Source organism: Myiozetetes cayanensis, unplaced genomic scaffold, assembly GCF_022539395.1.
Source record: "Myiozetetes cayanensis isolate MyiCay16 unplaced genomic scaffold, myiCay2020 scf9, whole genome shotgun sequence".
In the NCBI taxonomy this organism is placed as follows: Eukaryota; Metazoa; Chordata; class Aves; order Passeriformes; family Tyrannidae; genus Myiozetetes; species Myiozetetes cayanensis.
Window position 1 is genome coordinate 38185787 of NW_026088185.1, and position 23773 is coordinate 38209559.

The 23773-nt window shown below is 47.9% G+C and overlaps 2 protein-coding genes across 2 annotated transcripts in view; both read left to right on the forward strand.

The window, feature by feature from the left end:
- The window catches only part of GPD2 (glycerol-3-phosphate dehydrogenase 2), a 37428-nt gene extending 14507 nt beyond the window's left edge, over positions 1 to 22921 (forward strand). The window contains 12 exon segments of the mRNA XM_050339658.1: positions 6055 to 6219; positions 6808 to 6952; positions 11542 to 11735; positions 13263 to 13397; positions 13701 to 13876; positions 14362 to 14493; positions 14920 to 14965; positions 14968 to 15077; positions 16769 to 16881; positions 16959 to 17037; positions 17125 to 17223; positions 20044 to 22921. Coding sequence (XP_050195615.1) covers positions 6055 to 6219; positions 6808 to 6952; positions 11542 to 11735; positions 13263 to 13397; positions 13701 to 13876; positions 14362 to 14493; positions 14920 to 14965; positions 14968 to 15077; positions 16769 to 16881; positions 16959 to 17037; positions 17125 to 17223; positions 20044 to 20169 — 1520 coding nt within the window. The 3' untranslated portion in view covers positions 20170 to 22921.
- The window catches only part of UPP2 (uridine phosphorylase 2), a 293492-nt gene that overhangs the window by 29761 nt on the left and 239958 nt on the right, over positions 1 to 23773 (forward strand). The window lies entirely within an intron of this gene.

Sequence of the window (23773 nt, forward strand, 5' to 3'; positions counted from 1 at the left end):
GCGGACGTGGTTTAGGGGTGATTGTGGTGGTGCTGGGTTGATGGTTGGAGATGGCTTTGAAGGTCCCTTCCAGCCTTGCTGATGGTGTGATGCTGTGATCTGTGGGAGCGGTGCTGCCTCTCTCCAGCTCTGGCAGGGCACTGTGTCCCCCCTGCCACGTCCTGCTCCCTGTGAGGGCTCCGCTGGGTCACACAGCACACCGGGCTGCTCAGTCCATCCCTTTCTCCTGACCAAAGGATCCCAAAGTTTGCCCCGATGGAGGTTTCCCCTGGGAGCTGTGGGTGCCAGGGGGCCGGGCTGAGCCGCGGTGCCACGGCCGTGTCCCCGGTCGTGACGGGCGCTCACGGGGACATCTTAGTGCCGCTTCCACAAACTGACAGTGACAATGTTTGGTTTCATTTTAACACGCTGCCTTTCCTGCCACTGACACGGCACTCGCAGTGTAGTGACAAGTTGAAGGCTGATACAAAGGAAGTGGGAAACAGCGTAATTAGAAAGCACAGAGACGGAATTCCAGATTTTGTCTGTCACTGGATGTGTGGATGTAGTGGCTTATTTTTGTGTTTTGGGATCTTGGTTTCCACACGAGTTTCAGCTTCTGTGCTGTAAGTTGGCAGCAGACTCGATCAGACAGACTTTCACAGGGTATTGGGATTTCTTCTTCAAAAACAGGCTTTTATGGACTCCCTGCCTCTCACTTGTGCTGTTCCTTTGTTTGTAACTCTGTATGTAATTTGCAACTATTCATACTAGAAAAGGGAGAATGGCTTTAAAGTGGCAGAGGGCAGATTTAGATTGGAGGTTGCCTCACTGCAGCAGCACGGGTGACCCAGGGCACAGCAGAGTTCAGGTTCTCAGTGAGTTGTAGGGGCTGTAGGGCTGGCCTGGTGTGCTGTCACTGTGCTGCTGGCTGTGGGTGGAACTGAGTCAGAACTCGTCCTTCTGAAGCAGGCCAGGAACAAAGATGTGATGCTGCACATCCTAGAAAGTCTGGGAGATTGCAGCAAATTCCACTTCAGTGTTGTGTGATTCAGAGAACGGAGAAATAGTTCAGGTCTGAGGGCATTGCAGTGACTTGTGACTCACGAGTCAAAGTGGACGCTTCCCCTGAACTCACTCTGATTGTGTTTGGGGAGGAGAACGTGCCAAGATCTCTGCTAAAAGAAGTCTGGAGCAATCTTGAGTCACTCCAGCTTATTCATCTGCCCAAACTGGGATCCAACCCTCTCTGTATGCCCAACAGCTGCTGGGTTCCTGCTTAATGCTTGCAATAAAACTGGCCACGCAATTAAGCACTGACTTGAAATTACAGGTATGGCAGTCCTGTCAACTCAGTTATGTGTAACTGTATGTGTCTAATGTACATGCATAATTGTGTAAACACTCATCAGCCTTAACTTTGGTGAGGTTTGGGGAAGGTTTGTGTACACAGTGAAGAAACTTTGAACATGAAATGATTTGGTTTCCTGCATTGCTTTGCTGTGTGCCTGCAGTTACCAGTGCCAGGCTGGGGTAAGAATATCACTTATTTTTAAATAGCTTCTAGAATGTTAGTGCTTTGGGTGACCATGAGTGGTGGTGGTGTGGTTACACACTAATATCCCCATCTTGATGCTGGGTGATTGGATTTTGGGAATGGTCCAAACCACTGGACTGCCTGTGAGTTCAGTTCAGTATTCCAGTTAAAGAAGTGGAGCTCGCTGATATCAGTAAAGGAATAACATACGAGCAACAGGTTAATTTGCAGGTATTTATCTTGCCTTTTTTCCCTCGGCTTTTTAGAAGAAACATAAAAACCTCAACCCTCCTTATTTGTGTGGCTGCACTGCAAAGGGATCTGAAATTGTGACCACACTGGAGACCTATTTGTCATATTCATATATTTCTTTTAATGTGTTTTTCCTTTCTAAAGAGCCTGCTAGGTGGTTCTGAGGGGGGATTTGCCCCCTTGAGAAGGTTCATCGGGACTGTCACAGAGCTGCTTTTGTGGCTGCCTCCCCTTAAACCCAACCTCTAGCTGTGCCTAATCAGGGAAGGCTGGGACCTGGGAAAAGGTGAGGAGGGTTTCGTGTGTGCTGCAGGGACCCACCTGTTCCTTAAAGCCAGAAGTCTGCAAGCCCAGCTGTTACAGCTCTGCTGCTGCAGGAGGAGCCAAAATGAACTTTAAGGTTCCTTCCAACCCAAACCATTCCGGGGTTCTGTGAGTTGATTTAACAGTAATAGTTGTCAGAGAGTGACACAGGACAGAACATACTAGAACTGCCAGAGTGCCTCATTAAGGCTCTGGTTTTCACACAATGCTCCTGAGCCAGTCCCAAACAAACCTCTCCAGTCTGTGGGCTTTGTTACCAATCCCTGGCTGGGCTCAGCGCTGATAAAAATAAAATTGAACGTACACTGTGTGCACTCTGGGGGAGGATCCTGTGAGTGCCAACGGAAACATTGTCTGTTCAGAGCTGAAGAAAGAAATACAGCATTTGCTACTAAGGAGTGAAAATAGAATTTTCCTAAATTACACAAAAAGAAGAAATTATAAACCAAATGGCATCACTGTTGGGCTTAACGTGATGTAGGACACTCTTACTCAAAATGTCTTTGCACACTAAATGCCCTCAGCAGTGTGGCTTCTAAGAGTGAGGGGGTTTTTAGAGGATCAGTGTTAATTTAGTGAAAGCACTTTGGCCAGTGTTTTGGGAAAAGCTTGACTGACTGCCCTTAGAAATTAAAGTATCTCTCCATCGTCACTGTGTTGCAGCAGGTGACAACAGTGGATTAGGGGATGGATGATTCTTTCAGTTTTCCTTGCTAGAAATAACTTGAAGGATTTAAACATCCTCTTGTTTTTGAGTGGCGCCACGGGAGGAGTTGCAAAGAGAGCTCAGCATATTCCATCAGTTGGCTCTTTAGAGGCTTCTCCCAAAGATGCTGATGTGTGACTGCCTTCCCTGGGGCAGCAGGACTGGAGCAGCGGTGACCTCTCCAGGGCAGGCTGTTGGTGAGCACCAGTGACCTCTCCAGGGCAGGGCGCTGGTGCACGAACATCTGTTCCTGGTGAATGTCACAATTACCATTTCACTGGGTTGCCTGCAGTTAGGAGATCTCCAGGAGTGTACTCATCTATGAAGGATGTCAGATTAACTTGTCTTAGCCATTCTGTTGTTATAAAATAAATTTTTGGCTTAAACATTTGGAAAACCCCGAAGTGTCACTCAGGAGTCACCTCTGGCAGCCAGGAGGGTCATTGTTTTGTTTGGCTTTGGAGCCCCAGTGCTGTTGTGAGGCACAGGGACATAGAGCTGGCTGTGGTGGGTAATCCAGGGCTGGATACCAGGAAAAGGTTCTTCCCCCAGAGGGTGGTGGGCACTGATCAGGCTCCCCAGGGCAGTGGGCACAGCCCACAGCTGGGAAGCCACTCTTCATTCCCCTCAAATCCAGATCTCTCCAGATCTCTGTTACTTATGCTATGAAATACTTGAGGATTCCATGCTGTAGGTCACATCAATCTGAAAACAGTGGGTTTTTCTACTAGTGTAGTTCATCAGGAACTGGTTATTTCCCAGTCCTCTTCCTGCAAATAAATTCCACGGGCACTCAGTTCCATTTGGACGGCTGAGAAGTGAGTAATAACACAGGAGTTCTCATATCAGAATAATGCTGAGAGGAAAATGGATGAGAGGTTCAGAGAAACCAGGAAAATGTTGTTTCGAACACAGCAGTCCAAATCCTGAAGTGCACTGAGCGTGTCCTGAGCTCGCTCTGACTTTAGGAGCATTGGGAGACTCAACAAGATGCCGAGCAGCCTTTGGATTTGGGGCTTGCTAAACAATGGTTACTTAGAAGTTTGGTTTTATAGAAATTACCCATTTGCACATTATTTATTCTGCTGATTGGCTCCTCTGGATTGCTTTTGCTCTGGGCAAATAAGTGACAAATCTGGGCAGAGGCAAACTTGCCAAATTTAAACAGTCAGAGTCCCCACAGACCAAAGCTAATATTGGCTGATGCTGAATTGTGCTGCTGTGGGATGAATCCCCACCCCGGGGTAGCCACAGGAGGCTGGTTTGTGTTAGTGCCACCTTGGGCACTGGTGACAGGAACAGAGGGAGGATCAGAAAGTCACTAAGGAAACCCTCCTGGTCCCGGGTCATGCTATGGCGAGAGAATAAACCCCCCTGAGCCCATGGTCTGTCAGGGTTGGATTGATGGGTGACCTGTGTCTGGGGGTGCTGTTCCTGCTGTGTGGCCCTGATGGGTGACCTCTGTCTGGGGATGCTGTTCCTGCTGCGTGGCCCTGCACAGCCAAACCTTGCAGTGCCTGTGGGCCAGGCAGCCCCAAATCCAGCACCACCACAAAGGGGATGTCTCCAGGCACTGTGCCCCTGAAAGCCCAGGGCTTCGGGCTAGAGGAGCGTTTCTTGGGTTACAGAATCACTGAATCATTTAGGTTGGAAAAGACTTCTGAGATCAGACCTGTGATCACCACGTTGTCAACTAGACCAGAGCACTGAGTGCCATGTCCAGTTGTTCCTTGAGCACTGGATTCCTTTGCAGTATGTGTTGTTACGTGGAAGCAGCTGCTGTACCACAGCTTGTCACCGTCCTTTGTCCCTTTTCCACCCATCACTCCCTCTCCACACGAGCTGTACCTTCTCTCAACCCTGCCTTAAACTGGGTGAACCTCATGAGGTCATTTATCCCTCCCTGCCACCACAGCAGCAGCAATGCTGGTGCCTTTATAGAATGCTTTGCCTGCCACCTCTGACCAATGGTTGTTCCCCCTCGTGCATCTCGTGTGATGGAGCATCCCCAACTTTTCCTGACATCTTGCTCAGTTGTTTTGCTGTTCTTTTTTTGCAGCTGATTCCAAGCATTGTTTGCTGAGTGGAATTGGAGTTACTGTTTGTTTCTTCATCGGTGCTTTATCATGCTGCCGTTTCTGTACACTCAGTGTAACTTTTTTTTCTCGTAGCTGAAGACAGATTGTGCTGCAGGGCCTGGGCTGGGTTGGAATGAGGGCTTTGGGGAGGGGAGGCGGTGCCTGCGAGGCCATTGATCCCATCTTTATAACTTTGCCCTTTTAGCTGGGAACAGATGATTTGCACAGGGGTTGGAGATGGCACAGGCAGAATCCGAAGGACCAGACTTTACATAAACCATTTATACTAAACATTGGGGATGCTGGCAACATAAATCAACTACAGTATCTATTACAAATTTATCACTTTATCAGTATCATCTGTGATAGGAGTGGTCTGAACAGGTGGGGAAGTGAACAGTACCTCGGGAAGTTTAGCCTGCTCAGAAATTAATTATTCAGGACACACAGAGCCTGGCCCCTTCAATGTATAGTAATTCTTTCCCGCCAGCATCCAGGCCTCCAACTTCAGTGCAATAATAAATAGGAAAAGTCTCAGGTGAATCCAGTATTTCAGAGTAATTAATCATCTTCCCCTCATGGTCCCTCCGCCTCTCTCTTGGTTTTCTTTAACGAGGGAATTTCAGTAATAAATCTTTAATGATATATGTTAAGAATCCTTCATTAATTCTTGTCCGCTTATTTCTCTCTTTTGGGTGCTTTTATGTTGTATGTTGGGACGTTAAAAGGAATATACAAGAAAAAAACAGTTAAATTTGACACAGTCTATGAAAGGGTGTTTTTGGGTGTTGTTTCGTGTGTTCGCTTGGTAATCAGAACTGTTGGTTAATGGCAGCTGGATTGTCGAAAGGATTCTTGGATACAGTGCAGAGTTACGGCAGGATCACAAGGGAAAAGGGAGAGAAGGCAGTGGTCTGTCTGCTCCTAAGTGGAGGGGAAGGGGTAGGAGTGCTCGGTCTGAGAGGGGTGTGTGTTGTGGGATGCGCAGAGGCCCGTGGGGCGCACGGCCGGACACGGCGCTGCCCACGCGGCGTCCGGCGAGGGGCTGTGTCTGCCAACACCCCCGGTGGGGCGAGCAGCCGTCAGGGCTATGGGATGTGACAGGCCCGGGCGTGACGGATCGGCTGTGACACCCGGCCGCCGTGGGTGACGGGTGTCCTTGCGGTGCCTCCCCGCAGGACAGCACAACGACGCGCGCATGAACCTGGCCATCGCCCTCACGGCCGCGCGCTACGGCGCTGCCACCGCCAATTACGCCGAGGTGCGGCGCCTGCTCAAGACCACCGACCCGGCCAGCGGGAAGCTTCGTGTGTGCGGGGTGCGCTGCAGGGACGTCCTGAGCGGTGAGTGGGACCCCCTGCCCAGCCTGGGCTCTGCTGGCCGGGCAGGGCAGAGCCCTCAGGGGTAACGCGGCAGGGAGGAGCGGGGCTGGGGCTGTCTGTGAACATCCACCAGCCACAAAGGAGCCATCTTCCCAGGCCGTGCCATTAGTGTCACTCAGCCTTAGCTCCTGTCACATTTCTCACTCAAATCCCAGTGTTTTGGCAGGGCAGACTGAGCTTTACATCCAAACCCTTCTGTCAGGCAAAGATGACATTGTCAAAGGCTCCGTGCTGTACAGTAATAATCCCATTTACTGAGTCTGTGGGGTGAGACTGAAATCTTTTTTTCCTTGAGAGGCAGATTTCAGCTGAGCAACTTCCACCTCGTCTGCCCTCACAGATAAGCTGGAATTCCACTCTAAAACGTTCTCTTTCAAATCTGGTGTTAGGTGAAGACTTAGTTAATTTTTAGAGCCCACCCCAGCTGTTGTGTTCAGACATGCAAGCTACACTTTACAGTAGGGTGAGTTCATAGAGAGATTAATAACAGAGAGCGTCAGCGAGCAGGAAACAAATGGTGTCTGTGATTGATACTGTTTTCTTTCACAGGGAAGGAATTTGATGTCAGAGCCAAGTGTGTTATCAATGCTACGGGACCTTTCACAGACTCCGTGCGCAAAATGGATGATGAGGAAGTGCCCAACATCTGTCAGCCCAGTGCAGGAGTGCACATCGTGATGCCTGGTTATTACAGGTACCGGGGCTCGGAGCCTGCTCCATTTGTAACACCATTTGTAACAGTCTCTGCTGGGGAATAAATAAGCTCCCAGAGACGCATTGGTGGGCTTTACAGCACTTCTGAACGCACAGTTTGATTTTGATTTTTATTTGTGTTTTTTAAAGAGGATTCTGGCACTGTGCCGATGAGAAGAACAATTTCATCTATTCAGAAAACACTGAAGTCTTTTAGTTCTTAGTTAAAGCTCCCCAAGGCAGGACTCCCGCTGAAGCAGAAGGCGTTTAGGCAGAGCATCACCAGACTTGTGAAAGCACCTATTTCAATAATGCCTTTGAGCTGAGTGTGCTGCCTGCCCGGTCACCTCCTTGGGAAAACCTCCCAGCAAGGTTGCATCTTCATACAGAATCTCTTGTCCTGTTAAATCATGGAACCACAGGGTAGTTTGGGTTGGAAGGGACCTTCAGAGATCACCTCGTTCCACCCCCTGCCTTTATAACAGGAAATTCCCTGTGCAATGACTCTGCCACCTGCTCAGCGTAAATAGGACGGAATAAATAATATAATGGGCACTATGATAAGTAATAATTAGTAATATTGGTGTCAGCCAACAGAAGTAGTTCAGAGTAACACAGTTAAATTCTGGCACTGCTGTGGCCACAAGCTCCCCCCCAACCTGTGGGGGTTTTGGTGGTCAGGATGTGCCCCCCTCGGCCGCCCTTGTTCCAGGAGAGGTTCCTGTGGCACTCTGCTCCCTGCAGTCTCCTGCTTCCCTCCCTGTTTGCTGTGCAAAGCCAAATCCCCTTCTCCCGAGTCAGCCCTGTCAGTTGGAACTCAAATATTACCTTTGGTTCCTCAAGTCATTAGCATCCTAATGGAAATTCTGCTTTATGGACTTAGCCCAGTTCTGTTGATACAGAGCCCTTGCAGTAATGCCTTCCATAGCACCATGGTGCTCCTTGGAATGGGAATTCAGCCTTCCAGGGCACAACAGGGTGTTCTGCTGGAGCTGTCCTAGCAGCACGTGACCACAGACTAAAATTGAGGCATTTTTGGCCTAGTGTAAAATCACCCCTGCATTCTGTTCTGGGTTTTTTTGTATCTTTCCCCATGAAAAATGGGAAAATGACCTGATAGCTGCTTTAAAGTACTAAAAATGTGAAGAAATGGGCTGTAATCCCAGTTTCCTCATATGCCAGGAGGAGGACGGGTGCGATTGGCTTTATGGCCCCACACAAAAACATGGAAAGCTTTAAAACTTGGACTCACTTTGTAAACTCAAAGTAGAAGATGGCTTGATATGCATTTATTTATTCTGTAATAACCCAATAATTTTAATTGGAAATGTGGAGAATTCTTGTTCTCCGTGTTCCCCGGTGTATGTCAGCATGTGGGCATTACTTTCCTTGGAAAATAGTATCTGCCCACACGCTGCCTCCACAGCACAGCTGATTAGATAAAACTGCACTGAGTTTCCTTGGAGTGTGATAGCTGAAAGCAGGGAACTGTCTGCTGAACAGAAAATACTCGTGGGATTTAATCTTAGTTGGATCAGGTCTTTTCCTGGTGCCAGGGAACACTCCTCAGCACAGGAAGGTTGGCATTTCACCGTGTCCACTTGCCCTGTGGTGAATGTTTCACAGAATTTTGACCCACAGTCACAAAAATGATTTTTTTTTTTTTTTTTTTTTAAGATTTAGAGGTTCTCAGTTACAGTTAAGATTTTGTAAAACTAATGTTAACCTAATGCATTCACTTCCCATGGGTTTTTTGCTCATTGATGTTCTTCATTAATAGTCCCAGAATTCCTCCCCTCATTAATTAGGCTTCCAGCCTGGAATGTGTCTGTGAATACAAGGCTTTTTCCTCTCCCTTCTGACCAATTTCAGATGTTTTCAGTCTTTCTTGAATTTTCCTCTCTGCTCTGCATTCCAGATTCCAGGTAAACTTATCTGTTGCATCTCAGTTCTGCTCTGTGGAAAGTCACTTTTTGTTCTTGCAGTGCATTTGTGGTGCTTTGGTCAAATGCTTCTTCAGCTGGAGATCAACAAGGATCCAAGACCTTCCATGTATCTCCCAGACCACTTCCCTGTGCATTTCTGTGTGCCTTGCTCTAATGCTTCATATCAGAGTTTGCAATCCTGAACTTGCCCATTTTAGCAGCCTTTGAAGAGGAATCTCACGTGGCTAGCATGGCTCACACCTCCTTCTCCCATCCATTTTGGAATCACAGGAATTCCTGCCTTAGAAAACCGTGTTGTTTCACAGGTATTCCTGGTGTGTAGCAAGCAGCATGACTCCACAGGCTTCCCAAAAGCCAGTATTTGGGTGTTAAGATGCTGCTTTTTGATGCAAAACACCTTATTTTGCATTTGTTTGGGTGACTCTTCAGTTATTTAAATAAACTGGAGCAAGCCGGGCAATGGGCATGGAGAGAGAGTTTCCCAGGAAAGCTGGTATCAGTAATTCAGTAAATAATTGGCACATGGAAGGCTTGCATCCTTTCTCAGCACTTGCTGTGTAATCTAAAAACAGTTCAGTCCAGAGGTGCTGTGGGAAAATGTAGTTTGAAGAAGTCTCTTCCTTATTTTAACAGTTTTTATGAAATCACGTAAAAAAACCCACATGCTTTTAAGAAAATGTCTATAAAGTTTCTGAATTCTGGTACTGTATATTAAATCTCTGATTTCCTCTGTCTCTAAATCAACAGCTTTTTCATTTTAAAAAGTAATCATTTGTCTGAGGTGATTTACCTTTCCCAAACTGTGTTGACTTCCCCTATTAGATTGTACCTCTCCCTCTGTAGGCCTAAGCTGTCTTTAAATATCAGCTAAAAATGGTTCTAATATACATGCTAGGTATGAAATTCTCAGCTTCTCTTCCAGCCTGGCCATATATTGCAAACTTCCCTTCAGTAATCAGTTTAGGCTTCCTCAAAATGGAATATTCATTGATTCAGCTTGAATAGGTAGTTCTCACCCGAGCAAGTCTTTGCCCTCAGATACTGTGTTAGGAATTGTTTGAGCCCGTTGAATGATTCCCCTCTAAATTCCCTAATTGCCACCTAAATCTCCACCTGCTGTCCTCCTTCCACGTGCTCCCCATATCCCCCTCCAGCTCCCAGGAGTGGGAGCACAGCCTGGACACCCCTGGAGACTACAAGTGTTTTTATAGGGACTTGCAGCACCTGAAATGAAAGTCAGCATCTGCCCTTAAAATAAAAATGAGCAAAGAAAGGAGCACTTTAATGTTTCATCTATAAAAACTGTTTACTTTAAAGTGTTTATAAAAGCCTCTTATTTTCTGAAATACAAGCAGAGCTTTTTAATAAGCCATGAGGAGGTGGCTGGGTTTGTACCTGTGAATTTTATTTTACATTATACCAGAACCCACTGATACATACATTAAAATTTCCTGTCTAAAGAACTACTGTTTTTCTTCCTTGTATTGAACGATTCCATTCTGCACTGGCAGAACTAATGAAAAGTCTCTTGAGTAGCAGCATCATGTTGGTGTCACTTTTGCCTTTTTTCCCCAAAGCACAGTTCCCTGTTCAGGGCCACAGAACTGGGAGCACTCAAATCCCACGGGAGTCTGTGGGTGTTTCTTCCTGTTGAAGTGGCAGGTGGTGACAGACTCAGGCTTGGTGTCACTGGAAGGACTCCTTAAATGTCCTCATTTCTCCTCTTTTCTCTCCTTTTTCTCTCAGTTGCCACCCCCACCCCTCCCATTCCACATGCACTGGGGAGGCAGGTTGGAGGGTCACTGGGATTTTGGATGTCTTCAATTTTGCCCTCTGTTCAGGGTGCAAATAATTGACAGCTCAGGTTAATAAGATCTGATCTTCATTATTTCTTGTTCTGTACTTAGACATATCAGAAAAGAACCAGGGTTCTGTTCTTTTTCCATTTGACTAGATTATGGATTAGGGAGAAATTCCTGGCTGGGAGGGTGGGCAGGCCCTGGCACAGGTTGGGCAGAGAAGCTGTGGCTGCCCCTGGATCCCTGGAAGTGTCCAAGGCCAGGTTGGACAGGGCTTGGAGCAACCTGGGCTGGTGGAAGGTGTCCCTGCCCATGGCAGGAGGTGGAATGAGATGGGCTTTAAGGTCCCTCCCAACCCAAATCAGTCTGTGAACACTCGTCCTGTTTCAGCCTTCCCTCTCCCTTGTGGCATAATACAGAGGATTGCCTATTTTTGGGATTAAAAGCAGTTGTTCATTTCATGAGGAGTTTCAAGTCATTGCAGGTTTAAAATTTCCCACTGTTTGTATTTGAAATTCCAGTACACAAGGTTTTCCAGAGTGAATGGGGATGGGAGATGCCGAAGGCCTGATTGCTGCACTTTAAGGTTGTGCTCTGCTCACTCGGTTAGGAAATCAAACTGTAATTCCTGAGCACCACATCCAAGGGCCTTGTTTCCGAAAACTCCCGGGACTGTCCTTTAAAGGCAGGTCCAGGCCAGAGGTGAACTCTGTCATTTATTTGTTAAATCATTTGGCCTAAGAATGAAGGTTCAGTTCCAGTATTTCCCTGGAGTGCCAGGTGTGCAGGAAATGTCCCCCGGCTGCTCCTGCCCTGTTCTGAACCGTGTCCCTCCTTTCCTTCAGCCCTGACAACATGGGGTTGCTGGACCCAGCCACCAGCGATGGCAGAGTGATTTTCTTCCTGCCCTGGGAGAAGATGACGATTGCAGGGACCACGGACAGCCCCACCGATGTCACCTCCCACCCCATCCCCACGGAGGAGGACATCAACTTCATCCTGAGCGAAGTGCGCCACTACCTGGGCGCCGACGTGGAAGGTAAACCTGGGAGGGCTCCTGGAAAGGTGCTCAGGAGTCTGGGGAAGTGCAGCAACTAACTCACCTGGAACAAAAAGTTGTTTGGAGTTTTCCCATGCCCTTGTTTCTATTCTCATTTTTCTAGGCATTTTATTCTCAGAATTTACTTTGCTTGGTCGGTAAATATCTTACAGTGGCAGTTTTGGTGGGAAAGTGAAAAAAAAGTGTCTCCAGGGAAGGTCCTGTTGGGTGTCTGGAGCAGCAGGTGCTGTTGGAAGTGCAGGAGGCCAGGCAGGGATTTAGGAATGTGAATAAGACAGAGATTAAATTAGAGATTAGGAAGGAATTCCTGGCTGGGAGGGTGGGCAGGCCCTGGCACAGGTTGCCCAGAGCAGCTGTGGCTGCCCCTGGTTCCCTGGAAGTGTCCAAGGTCAGGTTAGAGGGGCTTGGAGCAACCTGGACTGGTGGGAGGAGTCCCTGCCCATGGCAGGGGCATGGAATGGGATGAGCTCTGAGGTCCCTCCCAACCCAAGCCACCCCATGGTTTCACAGGTATTTTCCAGCAGTGCATCCCACAGTGTTCAGTCCCTCTGGCTCCAGCCCACCTGGGCACTCGCTGTTTCTCACCCCTGCAATTACCATGTTTATAGATGGCTGGTACTGAAATAACAACTGCTCTGCCCATATCAACCCTCCACAGCCCTGCCTGTGCTGCCAGAGCCAGTGCCAGGGTTATCAACTTCCACAGGCTTGGACACCTTCCAGCTGCTTAATTACAGCGTCACGCGTGCTGCTTCCTCTAGTTCCATTAGTTTATAAGCGTAATACGGGATCCTAGTCCTGTGATTAACACTTCATTTTGGCAGGTTAAACACGCTGGCAGAGCACCATTGATTTTGGAAATCTATTCCGTGTTCTTTGGGGGATGTTTTTTACACCCTTTTAGTGATTTTTCAATTATCGTTTATTTGAAAGTTGTAATAAGAACATGTTCCAAAGACTTGGGTGTGAAGCAAATCAGTAACTGCACTTAGGGTGAAGGCTGTGGGTAAAGATGACTTGTCAAGAGGAGAACTCGGAAAAATAACCTACAAGCTAGAGAAAAGGCTTGGGAGTCCTAAAAGGAAATGTTACACTCACAGAACAAACTTTATTTTGGCTTTTAAAATGTAATGTAAGGACTATCCTGTCAGCACAGGCAGACAGGGATAGGAGACAAACAGACCTGTCTGTCTGACTTTGCTTTGGGCTGGCAGTTATTGCCAGTCCTGATTGGAGCAGTGCTGAGTTGAATTTAGCCTGGAGAAAAGGATGCTGGGGGTGACAAGGTGGGACTCCATGGTCTGGGAGGTCTTTTCCAGCCTCAGTGATTCTGTAATTCTGAATTGTGCAGTAATTCAGCTTATTCCCTGACTTGGGAGGGTCTCCCCCAGCTTTGCAGGTTGCTGGGCACAGGGGGTGCAGCCCTTGGCAGTGCCCCCGAGCCCGGGAGGGGTGGGAGCAGAGTGCCCCTCAGCTCTGGGCTGACTGTGCCTGATGCCTGGACAGTGAGGAGAGGAGACGTGCTGGCAGCGTGGAGCGGGATCCGGCCCCTGGTCACAGACCCCAACTCCAAGGACACGCAGTCGATCTCGCGCAACCACGTGGTGACCATCAGCGACAGCGGCCTCGTCACCATCGCAGGTACTGCCGGGGCTCCCCGGGCTCTGCTGGGCTCCCCAGGGCTCTGCTGGGCTCCCCGGGCTCTGCTGGGCTCCCTGGGCTCTGCTGGGCTCCCCAGGGCTCTGCTGGGCTCCCTGGGGCTCCCCTCACAATCCCTCGCTCCCTGTAACCAGACACTCATCTGGCAGCGGCAGCACGACTGGCTTGCTGGGGCAAGCCTGACAAGAAATTCTGTGATATGTAATTATATATATCTATAGTATGCAGCAACTTCATATTCTTCTTGCTCTCCCCAAATAAAGAGGTGGGCGTGTGTTCCCACAGGGGGGAAGTGGACAACCTACCGTGCCATGGCGCGGGACACCATCGATGCAGCCATTCAGGAGCACAACCTGAAGGCAGGATCCAGTAAAACCATGGGGCTGCAGCTGGAGGGGGCTCACGACTGGAGCCCCACACTCTACATTAGGCTGGTCCAAGACTACGGACTTGAAAGCGAGGTGAGTCATGGTTCTGGTGGTGCTCTGATGTTTTGGTGTTGCAGGGGGTTGTTTTTTCCCTAAATCAAACACCAGCATAACTTGGGCAAAGGTCTGGTGAGCCTGATCAGAGCTTATTGTCTGGCTAGGGCAAAGATGGTTTGAACAGAAATAAATTCTGGTAGTTGTTCTTCATCTTCCCTTTTTCTTTCCTTCCAGTCTTGACTGTTTCCTGCTCTAAAATGTTGGGGTTTGTCTCCCTGGGAGCCCCCAGAGCTGTACACCTGCCATGATCTCAGTGTGGCAGAAGAGCTGGGGTGTCATCAGTCCCAGTGGTACAGACACGGGGGGCAGTGCTGGTCCAGCCCATCCCCAACAGACTTTCCTCCCACACAGTCACAATCTAACACCCTCTGCAGCCTGTCTGTTATTGGTGATGGAATGGACAAGGAACACTGCATGTTTCATGCTTTCAGAGTATACTGGGTTTGTTTTCCTCTCCACAGGTGGCTCAGCACTTGGCTTCCACCTACGGGGACAAGGCTTTTGAGGTGGCCAAAATAGCCCAGGTCACAGGGAAGAGGTGGCCAATTGTTGGGAAACGTCTGGTGTCTGAATTCCCTTACATTGAAGCTGAGGTATGTGGGAAAACTACATCATGTTCTTTGAGTCTGATCTTGGCCTGAGCAGGTTCTAGAGCACATCATGGCTCTGTGAAACATCTCCTTGAGCCCCTTCCTTTGGGAAGGTCCTGATTTTTTTCTGGTCCTGTTTCTCCTCTTCCCTGGAGCACGTTTTATTTTTACGTATTTATATGTATACATATTAATAGATATCATTAACTGTTTATATAGTGTCTTTATTTCATACATAAAAAACCTCATCCCAGGTGGGTTTTATAAAACGTCCCAAGGAGAAGGGAACATTCCGAGCCCTTCTCTCGGCTGGGTGGGTGCTGGTTCCCGACAGCTGCTGCTGCGTGGCCGGCCCAGCAGCGTGCTCTGGGGTGCAATTCCTGCCATTCCCATATCCCTCTCACGTGCTGCCCTGGGCTGGTGCTGCAGGTGGTGTACGGGGTGAAGGAGTACGCCCGCACCGCCGTGGACATCATCTCCGCCGCACCCGCCTGGCCTTCCTCAACGTGCAGGCGGCGGAGGAGGCCCTGCCCAGGATCGTGGACATCATGGGCAAAGAACTCAACTGGAGCGAGCAGAAAAAGAAGGTACAAAGGGCCTTTTTCAGCTGAAGCTGCTTTGTTTCGCTTAAGGAGTTTCCATGTTAACCGTCCAAGTCAGTTGAATAGAAAACTACAAGCGATGTTTTATTCCTGAGGGAATGAGTCACTTGGTGCATTTCCTTATAAGGACTTTATCAAATAGCTGTGAAATGAGCTGGGATTGGCCAGGGGGTGGAGGGGAAAGGGAAGATCTGTATCTTGTTGTTCCCCAGCTTTAAACATGAAAGCAGACTTGGCATTACTGTCCTATTCCTATCAATTATTTTGTTTACTGACACTTTTCAACTGATCTGCCTCAGCAAAGGAGGATCTTGTAATTTATGTCACCAGTTTTTGTCTGCTGTGTCTTTTGAGGAGTGGTAATACTGAGTTTGCACCGGTCTGCAGCCTAAATGAATGTCTAAGGTCGTTGTTGGCTTCCTTTGCCCTCCATGGGTCCATGGTCAGAGTCACTGTGGGACTTGCTCACCCCTGCCTGTGGTGTTGAGGACAGACAGCAAACAGAGCCTGTGAATGCTCAGCTGGCACTTCCACTCCAGAGTTTCCCTTGTAGTGTTCATGGAACCTTTTAGCCAGTCAGAAGCTGGATTAACATTCTGGGAAGGGCTCATTTGAGCCAGAGGACCTGCTGTGATCCTGGAGCCTACCTGCAGGAATGCCTAAGGAAAGGGATCCCATCCTGTCCCAGGTGTGAGGGTGCTGCTTGGTGCGTGTATATCATAGCCAGAGGACTTTGGCTGTGTTAGGAGTGCCTCACCCTTACCCCATGAGATTTGCTCACAGAATCATTTTCCAGGTGGAACAAAGCTACACCACTTCTTGCCTAAAAATAGCTTAGCAAATGGGAAGCTGTCCAGGCAGGGAATTTGGAATGAGCACGTGGTTAGAGCTGCATGGACAGCCCCAATGCCAGCACCTGTGGTGGGGACTTGGGCACCCTTCCCACCCTCACCTGCAGGAAGGAAAATGGGCAAGTCATGCACTCACCTGTAGGAATTCCAAAGCCTTCCATGGCTCCTGGGAGCTCAGGAATGCCACTGAGGCATCTCTGCATCGCCTGGGTGTGCACTGGGCTTTGTTCTGGAAAAGGACCCTTTGCTGCAGAGAGAACTCTCTGCTGTGGTGCTTTATGTATGTCAGGGGTTTATCACGCATTAAAACCTGCCCAGGGAAGACCTTGCACTGAACTTTCAGGTAATAAAGTCATTTTACTGCCATCAGGAAAACTAGTTTAAACCATAAAGAACCTGCCTGGTGTTGAGCCTCTTGACTTTCTTACTGGTTTTGGACAGTTGGGTGAAACATCACGCTGAGATATCAGCTGGAAGTGAAATGGTTTGTTGTTGGCCTGATCTAAAAGGACCGTGTTTTCCTGTAATGGGCACACTCAGTGTGTGTGACTGAAGGTGTGGGATGGTCCTGAAAGCATTTACACAGAAATTAGAAGTCTTTACTAGAGTTGATACTTCTTTCCAAGACTAAAAATTGCCCAAGTTGAACTTTAAAAATACTTTTCAGTCTGCCATCTGCTTAATTTTGGGAGCTTAGATAACTCCTGGTTAAATGGAAGAATCTAATAATAAAATATAGTATATAAATAAGAAATACTGCATGAAAAATACTTGTATAAGAACTTGCTGTTCCTCAGATACACAGGTTTTCTCTTTTTGTTGTAGGAAGAGCTTGAAACTGCGAGAAAATTTCTCTATTATGAAATGGGCTACAAAGTAAAAACAGATCAATTAACAGACAGCTCTGAAATCAGCCTGGTGCCCTCAGATATTGAGAGGTGAGTGCAGCTGCAGAGCTGATGAGCCCCTGTCCCGCTCCCGCTGCAGTTCCCCAGGGATAACCCTTCTCCCACAGGTACAAGAAGCGGTTCCACATGTTTGACAAGGACAAGAAGGGCTTTATCACCATCCTGGACGTGCAGCGTGTCCTGCAGGTGAGGCTTGCTGGGCTTCCTTCGGGAGCAGCCCCTCTGTGTGTGTGGTGGAGCCGGTGCTGAGCAGTGCTGTGCTTGTCTGTGCAGAGCATCAGCGTGCAGATCGCCGAGAACACGCTCCACGAGATCCTCAACGAGGTGGATCTCAACAAGAACGGGCAGGTGGAGCTCAACGAGTTCCTGCAGGTGGGTCATTCCTCTTCTTCCAGGAGAAGCTGTTTCTTTAATGGGCAAAGCCACAGGTAGGGAATTTTTTCCCTTCGTCTTAGGGCTGGGATGGAGACCAGGTGAGTGTTACCTGTGGTGTGACAAGGGACACACAGAGCCACCCTTGAGCAGCTTGGGCAACGATATTTTTCCACTGAGACCCAGAGAACAGGTCCAATTTACAGATTATACCCCAGTACAGTCCTGAGTTTGGCATTTTTAGTACAGAAATGCTGTTTAAATAACTGTATATTAAAAAATAATACAGTTGTCCATTGGAAGGCACATGGCACAGCTGTGCACACTGACATTATCTGGGGCTGTTAAGGGATTAGTAGTTTCTAAACTACTGGTAATTATAAAGATGAATAAACTCAATAATAAGAAACTAAATATTAATAATATATAATAAATAATAAATAGATATAATAATAAACTATAAATAAAACATGAAATGATAAACTAAATAACTGAATATTATATTATAAATATATTATAAGGGCCATCCGAGCCCAGTAACCCATTTTAACTCCTGGATTGGCTGAATCATCCCAGTTTCTATGAAAGAAATGACAGGCATCTGCCTTTTCGGGGTCTTTCAGATAAAACCAGGGGTTCTCCCCTTGCATATGCAGTTTGCCAGCTGGGTTGGTTTTGAGGAGGGTTTTTTGGGGTGGTATTTCAGAGCCTGCCATGTCTCCCGTGCCCGGTGGCAATGATGAATGCGGAACAGGAGAGAAATTAATGCTGGGGATTTTGGTCAATGTCAGCCCTTTCTTCACTGTGTCAAGTTAAACAAACAAGATCAAGGCGAAGGAAATGGTAATTGTCTCTCTGGAGATGAGCTGGGGATAAGAGCAGCATTGTTGAATCTAAATGCAGAAAATTTTCACAGGTTGTGTCCAGCATTAGCAAAAAGGAGTATTTATTTGCCTAAAACGCAGCAATTGAGCTGGGGAGCTGCAGTGAATTTGGGAGAAGGGGAAAATCCAAACCAAACAAACCAGGAGGGAAAGAGAACCAGTGGCTTTGGGAGTTTGTGGTGACATATTCAAATGGAGGAGAAAATCCCAGCTGGTTCTGGCGGTTGGAAAGGGTCACCCTCATACCTCCCTTGGCATGTGGAGACCTTCAGCTGGGGGAGCCCAGCCCTTACTGCAAGGGCTGTGTTAGCCAGAGTTTGGGCAGTTTGGGGAACATTGCGCTTAAGAAGCTGCAACAACCAGTGATTGTGTGTTCTGTGGGTTTTGGGGCCCTTGTGGGGTTTTTGCTTTGCTGGGCTGACCAGTCCCACCAGGGGCTGGGGGACCTGTGTCACTCTGGCTCCTGCACATCTGCCCAGCGCTAAGTGGGAAGGGTGGCACTGAAATGAACAGGGGGTTGCCATGGAAGGAGCAAACTACATTAAATGTTTGTTTAATTTTTTAATGGATCTGTTAAGTCAGTGCCCAATACTTGGGTGTTTGCTTTCTGAAAACTTCCAAGTAATTGCGTTTCACCGCAGAGCGATTGTGCAAGCCCTGGGCAAATATTTGTGGAGGTTTATGTTAGAATATAGAACAGGTTGTACCTGGGGGCTACCTGGCTCTCCAGGTGGGAGCACAGTGCTGAGGGAACCCAAATAATGGCCTGGTGAGGACCAGCCTGGCAGCTCCCGGTGCCCACAGGTGTCCATGGAGTGATGCTCAACAGAGGGTGGGACCTCGGTGTTGGGATGTAGGGGCAACCCCCCCCTCACAGGTGGGATTTTCTCCCCAATATCCCATCTAACCCTGCCCTCTGGCAGTGAGAAGCCATTCCCTCTTGTCCTGGCACTCCAGGACTTGCCCAAAGTCCCTTTCCAACTCGACCTTGGCAGGGCTGACACCACATCTGCACAGGTCCAACTGCAGATGTAATGAATAGATTTTCCTATGGAAGGGAAGGAGTCTGAAGGATTCCTACACTCGATGGGAGTAAGAAATTGCATTTTGCAAGTGCCAATTTCTTCCCCAGCACTCTGTGCTGAGCTGACTGCAGGTAATTTCAGATCTAATGCTCACTTTATCCATGGGATAAAAAAGAATTAACTAAAATCTTAGCACTAGTGTGTGTTCATTGAGAGAGAGCCGAGCCCAGCTCCCAGGACTTAAAGGCAAATTAGTTTTAAAAGTCTATAAAGGAGTTTGGATTTGAAAGAATTGTGGAAGTCAAGTATAGTGTCTCTACAGAGAAGAGCTTGTCAGTGAAAAAGGGCTTGGTCTGGAGTCAGTGGTGGATCAGGAATCATGGAATCCCAGGATAGTTTGGCTTGGAAGGGACCTTCCACCAGCCCAGGTTGCTCCGAGCCCCGTCCAGCCTGGCCTTGGACACTTCCAGGGATCCAGGGGCAGCCACAGCTTCTCTGAGCAGCCTGAGCCTCCCCACCCTCACAGGCAGGAATTTCTTCCTAAACAGAAACAAATCCAAATGGTGCTCTTGTTTGAGCTGCCTCTCTCAGATATCACAAACAACCCTGTGGGATATCCCACATTCTGAAATGTCGTGGCAAAAAACCCCAGTGATGGTGGTTGTGTGCACTGGTACTTCCAAGTGGATCATATTTGGGACTTCCACTCTTCCTGCCACCTGTGCCTGGCCAAAGCCTTCTCTGATGTTTCTGGAAAGTGTAAAGGGGCCTTGAGGCGAGGTTTGAAACCGCAGTGTAGGTCTGTCCCTGGAGGGATCAGGTCTGTAGGTTCATTAAGGTGTGCTGAGGGCTCTTGGCTCCGTGTGCTGCCCTGAGCAGGGGGTAACGGGCTGCTGTCCCTGTGTCCCCAGCTGATGAGTGCCATCCAGAAGGGCCACGTGTCGGGGAGCAGGCTGGCCGTGCTGATGAAGAGCGCCGAGGAGAACCTGCGGCGCCGCGCCGCCATCCCGGTGGACCGGAGCGGGGGCGGCGTCTGAGCCCACCCCCACCCCACGGCTGCCTGGAGCTGCTGAGAACATTCCAGAGCTTCTGCCCTCCCCGCTGGCCCAGGTGCCCAGAGCTGTCCGTCGGCGTAGCTCTTCCACAATGCGTCGGTGCGTTTGTCCGCGTCATTAACGATTTTCCTACTGCTCCGGTACGTGGCCTTCGGGTCGGGGGTTCTGCAGTCCCAGGGGTTTCTTAGCAAGAGTTCAGGAACACAGGCTGGGAGGGTTTGGGGGCGCACACAAGCACGTACTGCCTTGGTCATTAACTTTTCACTTTAATCTTTAAAGCAGAGGATGCTCTAAGTGAATCCTGCCATTAAACGTGTTGAATTCTCCAAATACAGACCCAGTATCTCAAAGCTGCTGCTGTGTCCTCAGCAAAAAGCAGGCGAGGGAGAGCTTGTTTTAGATGGAGATAATGATCCCAAAAGGAACAAATCCGACACTTCCTGGGGTGGTGGTGATGGTGGGGAGCTGTCCTGAGCCTTCCAGTAGGCTGGGTTTGCTCTCTTATTCCAGTGGTGCCAAGACTTGGCCACACAAAAATATCAGCTGGAAAACATCTTGATGAATCACCCCGAGGCAATAATTTGGCTAAAAGCTGAGGACAGCTTCCCTTTCTCCCATATTAACACAAATAACTGCCTTTAATAAATGGGCATTGTCTGGCAGGTGGTGTGCTTTGTGCTGTAAAATAAAGGTAAAAGGTGCTTTATGCTAAAAAGTGCTTTGAGTTTGGGACAAACCCTGATGACATGTAGGATAGGGCAGGTTTTGGTAGCACAATAGTCTTAATTTAAAAATGCTCAAACACAGAGTGAAAAAAACAAAGTTTGTCTTGCATTCCACTAACTTTTCTAGAAAAAAGGGCTATTTTTCAGCAGATTAATGGAAAAACCCAAACAAGGAACCCTCACTGGAGCTGTTTCCAGCACTGCTGTACCTGTCTATTGCCTTCCTGCTGCTGGATTTGGTCGAGATCAGGTGGTAGATTTCTGCCTGATGTAGGACAAGGCAGGAAAACCTGGTTGATTGCTGGATTTGGCACCTGTTTTATTCCTTGAGTAGAAATAGCAATTTCCACCTCAAATCAAGCTTCACGTCCCAGGTGTCAGAATTTCTGATCAGTAAAATCTGATGTATTTGACTGGTGTCACCACATTCACTGATGGAAAATAGCAGGACAGGAGTGAGCAGCAAAGATTCCTTGGGTATTTTTATAGGGAACATGATCCCAGACACAAAGGGAGGTGCTGAGGAGTGTGGGATGTAGCACAGTGAGTACAAATGTTTTGTTTTGCTGGAGAAGCGTAGTCCTTCAAAAAATATTAAAATTCAAGTGCTGAAAAATAGTAGATACAAAAAAACTGGGGCAAGGCTCATCTAAAATGAGTTTTTAAAATGGTTCAGATGGTTTTTGCATGTTAAATTCATTTTTTTGGTGCAGATATTGTTCAGGTTGTGGCTTTGTGCTTCGAGCCCTGTGCTGTGAGCAGGGACTGAGGGAGGAGTTGGCACATCTGACACCACAAGGTTGTTTTAATGAACAAAGGGTTTGTTCCTGTGGTCCTGTAAACTTTTCCTTTTGAACTGTGTTCTAGAATATTCAGGTGAAGGGGAATGTTTGTCTCAGCTTTGTATTTCCAAACCCACAGTAACAGATTTCACATATCCTGCAGAACTGAGGGAAGTGAATGTCTAACACACAGGTAATTTTGGCTCAGTGAACAAGGGAAGGGGTTTGGGATTCTACAGTTACCAATAATTAAAGGGGAAAAAAAAAAAGTAAAAGTCATGAGACCTTTTCCAGGCCACGTTAAAAAAAATATTTCCAATATTGAACAGCTTTTATATGGTTTGAAGAGGAATTCTCTTCCACTCCTCTCTAACTGGCTTTGTTAAATTAATTACCCTAGTTTACTTGTGTTGTACCCAAAGTATGCTCCTTGTCTCTCTTGTTTTGCTAATCTTGCACCTGGAATGTGACTTTTGGATACTCTTGTTTTGCTAATCTTGCATCTGGAATGTCACTTTGGGATTCTCCTGGCTATGTGTCCTTGGACATGGATTTGCTTTGCGTCTCAGGCACTTTATGTCACCCTCCTGCTCCCCTGTACAGCCCTGGAATGACGGGGACAACTGCATGTGTTCCTTCAGCAGCTGAATCTGTACCTGAAGAAATCTAAAGTATTTATTTCTGCCCTCACTCTGTCTGCAGGAATGTTGGCTTTGTTGTTTAAGGTTATTTTAATGTGAATGTACCGTGGGAAGAGTTGTACAATGTCACTGCCTTACTGTGCTGATCTGGGGTGGAAAAGCAGGAATGGGATTTTTTTTTTCTCCCTTTTTTTTTTTTTTTTGGAGGGAAGGGGTGAGATGAGGCTTGAATTTCTGGATTTGCTGGGGTTATTTTGTGTTTTAAATAAACTGCACACCTGGGGGGATCCATGCAGTGTGTGTCGATGTGTATAAATACGTGCACAGACACTCACTGCAGGTTTACACGTGGCACTTACGTCTGTTGTCAGGTTCCTGTTGCAGCCTGGGCTGTTCAATGCTGTGTTTGAGGCTGGGTTGTCATTTTTATAACTGTCTTGGTGTTTTCCTGCCGTTATTTATTACCTTTGATATCTGGAATGAGCCGCATGCGTTTATCGAGCAATAAGAGGATGTATTTAATGTGCCTTGTTTTTAACTGAGTAAGGACTGAGAGCATGAATCAATAAAACTGGTTTAAAACGCTCCTTTCACTGGCAGTTCGTCATGGCAGGTGAAAAAATAACTTCGCCTTGAAAAAGTTTCTTTGGGAAGGAAGGCTGTTGGGATGGATGTGTCCTTGTAAACAGAACCAGTTTTTCCGTGCTTTCCCACCTCAGCTCGCAATTTAGCACTCGGTAGTTCCGAAGTGAAAATGAGGAGTTAATGCAGCACTTGGCATTCCTGGGAGGTGACAGGGTGAGGAATCCTGCACTGCCCTCTCAGGCTGGAATTACAGCAGCCACCTGGATTTGGGGGGGGGGTGGGGGCTGGAAATGCCAACCGCGAGCAGTCCCTGCACACTGATGAGTTTGATCCTGACTAAAATCAATAGAAGTGAACAGGAGCGATTTCCTAATCCATTTGGATCATGTTACATGTCAGGTTTCCCGGGGTTGCCGTGTGTTGATGAATGTTCCGACAGAACAAATCCATTTTCCCTGTCAGTAAATCAGCAGCGCCGTTATCAGGGCGAGCACAATCTTCATAATCTCCAGATTATTTCGTAGGGTTTAATTTACACTTGCAGCGGGGATGTTCCACAAGTGCTGCGGAGCTGTGCTGATGCAGGGGTTGTGTATGTGCAGCTGGAGCAGCTCCCTCCGTGTGGGGATGAACCGGACCGGAGTGGAACGACAGAGGTTATGGATTTCCTCCAGTCCGTGGTGTGTAAGTCATATGTCACAAAACGTTTGCTGTGGCCAGCTTTGTCCCAGATATTTGGCAGCACTAGAATTGCCTTGGGTCACGCTCCTCAGTTTGCTGCTGGAAGGAAGAGGAGTTTTGGGGCTGGTGCCTTCCTCCAGTGTCTTCACGGCATGGTCAGAAATTCAGATTT